The sequence below is a fragment of the Eucalyptus grandis genome, chromosome 11, assembly GCF_016545825.1.
Source record: "Eucalyptus grandis isolate ANBG69807.140 chromosome 11, ASM1654582v1, whole genome shotgun sequence".
Lineage (NCBI taxonomy): Eukaryota > Viridiplantae > Streptophyta > Magnoliopsida > Myrtales > Myrtaceae > Eucalyptus > Eucalyptus grandis.
In genome coordinates, this window is record NC_052622.1 from 18,012,331 (window position 1) to 18,014,378 (window position 2,048).

A 2,048-nucleotide genomic window follows, 5' to 3' on the forward strand; every position below is an offset into this window, starting at 1 on the left:
AAATTAAGGCATGCCAATTATCTCGAGGAGATAATTGTCATGCACTACAACTTTATCATCAGTTGTTGTTTTCTTCTAAATTCTCCAATATCTTGTCCTCCTCGATGTGTCTATGGATCTTAATCCCATTAGAATTTGACATTGACATTTGGTCAAAAGGTGTTGCAACAATTCCCTTTTAGTTATGGAATTTTCGATGGAGAATACAAGATGGGCTTTCCCATTCACGCTAATTTTACAGTTAAGCTAGCATTTGTAGTGATTCAAAGCTTCCTTCCAACATTTCTATTACCTTCACAATTGATGGTCGATCAAATGGACGGGTTTGAATGCACCACAAACTCACAATGATCATCTTCCTCGCCAGCACTTCCTCCTCCTCTGTCACATTCATTGGCAATTTCAAATCTTCGCCGAGCTCTAAATTCCTATAAATCCATTCTGGAAAGTATATTTCACTACTACTGGAAACTTTGACGTCAGAATTTTTTATGCCTACTATATCAAGAACCAACATTCCATAACTATAAACATCAGACTTGTGAGAGACTCTCCCCAAATTTCGGCAAAAAACTTCTGGTGCAATAAATCCGACTGTTCCTCTCATGCTGAGAGTTGATACAGCACTCTCCCGTCCATGACAAAGTTTAGCAAGGCCAAAATCCGAAATCTTGGGGGTAAAATCTCTATCAAGCAAGATGTTCTGAGGTTTTATATCAAAATGCAAGATTCTGGTATTGCAGCCTCGGTATAGATATTCTAGCCCACGAGCGATGCCAATTGCAATTTGATCTAGTATCTTCCATTCCAAGGAACTACTTGTATTTAAAGCTCTTCCTGAATATATGAACTTATCCAATGAACCATTAGGCATGTACTCGAATATTAGAGCTCTCTTCTTCCCTTCGTAACAAAAACCTAAGAGAGCGATTACATTAATGTGAGAAGTTGTACTAATGCTCACAACTTCATTGATAAATTCTTTAGGGCTACTTTTCGACTCTGTCAGAATTTTCACCACCACAAGACAACCATCTTTGGTCTTTCCTTTATACACTGCACCGAATCCTCCTTGACCAAGTTTCTCTGAAAATGATTTTGTCATTTTCTTCAAATCAAGATATCGGTATCTTCTTGGAGCAAGAGATCCAAGGCTTCCTATCAATTGTTCCACTTCGCCATCTTTCTTGTTCTTGAAGAGTAGAACCTTCCATGTGAAAATGATGGCAATTGCAAATATTAAAGCACCAATAGCATACGCTCCACCTGTCATTTTCAATCCCTTAAAAGATATCGATGATTTACCAAAGCGAGAGATACAAACCCAACAATGTCAGAGAGATGTTTACCTATGATAGGTTTTCTCCACCTGTTGAATCCTTGGAAATGGAAAGATCCATTATTTCCAGGGTTGACAACAATTATAGAAAGAGAAATGGTTGAGTGACAGTTTTAAATATATTATGATAATAATAGTTTATTCTGAATCATTAAAAATCAAATAATAAATAATTATAAATCATTACGGAATCCACTCCTTGAAAAATTTATAGCTCACAACAATATATTAGTCTCAAAGTAGCCCAAAAATTGTTATGCTATCAACCTAAAAAGAATCTGGTGCAAATTGAGTGTACATAGGAATTGCTAATAGTAAACACCCAAAGAGTGAAAACCTTGTCCTCATTTTCAAATCATATTCAAGACATGAAATCCTTTGTGTTGGAAATCATTCGTAAACTGTCCATAAAGTGATACTGATCTATTTCAAGTGACTTCGGGCCCGTTTGGTTCGGCTTTTGGGGAATGCCTTTGGCTAAATGCAAATATCTTTAGGATAAAGGGGTTTTCGGAAATGTTCGGCCGTTTGGCAAATTACGCATTGAAAAGTTGCTTGTGCGAAAATATCGTTTGGCAAAATTTATTCCAAATGAGCTTTTGCTTTTAATTTTCTTTTTTAAAAAATCTGAAAATCAAATCCGGCGGCCGGCGATGCCGGACGGCCCGTCGCCGCCCGAGGTCGCGACCTCGGCGACGCCGTTGCCGCG

The 2,048-nt window shown here is 37.8% G+C and overlaps 1 protein-coding gene across 1 annotated transcript; it reads right to left on the minus strand.

Annotated features, from left to right (window-relative positions):
• Nucleotides 1-241: 241 nt before the first annotated feature.
• LOC104427338 (PR5-like receptor kinase) lies at nucleotides 242-1,273 on the minus strand. Its single transcript, XM_010040442.2, has one exon. It carries the CDS (start codon nucleotides 1,271-1,273, stop codon nucleotides 242-244), a length of 1,032 nt encoding a protein of 343 aa, XP_010038744.2.
• Between the last annotated feature and the right edge of the window lie 775 nt (nucleotides 1,274-2,048).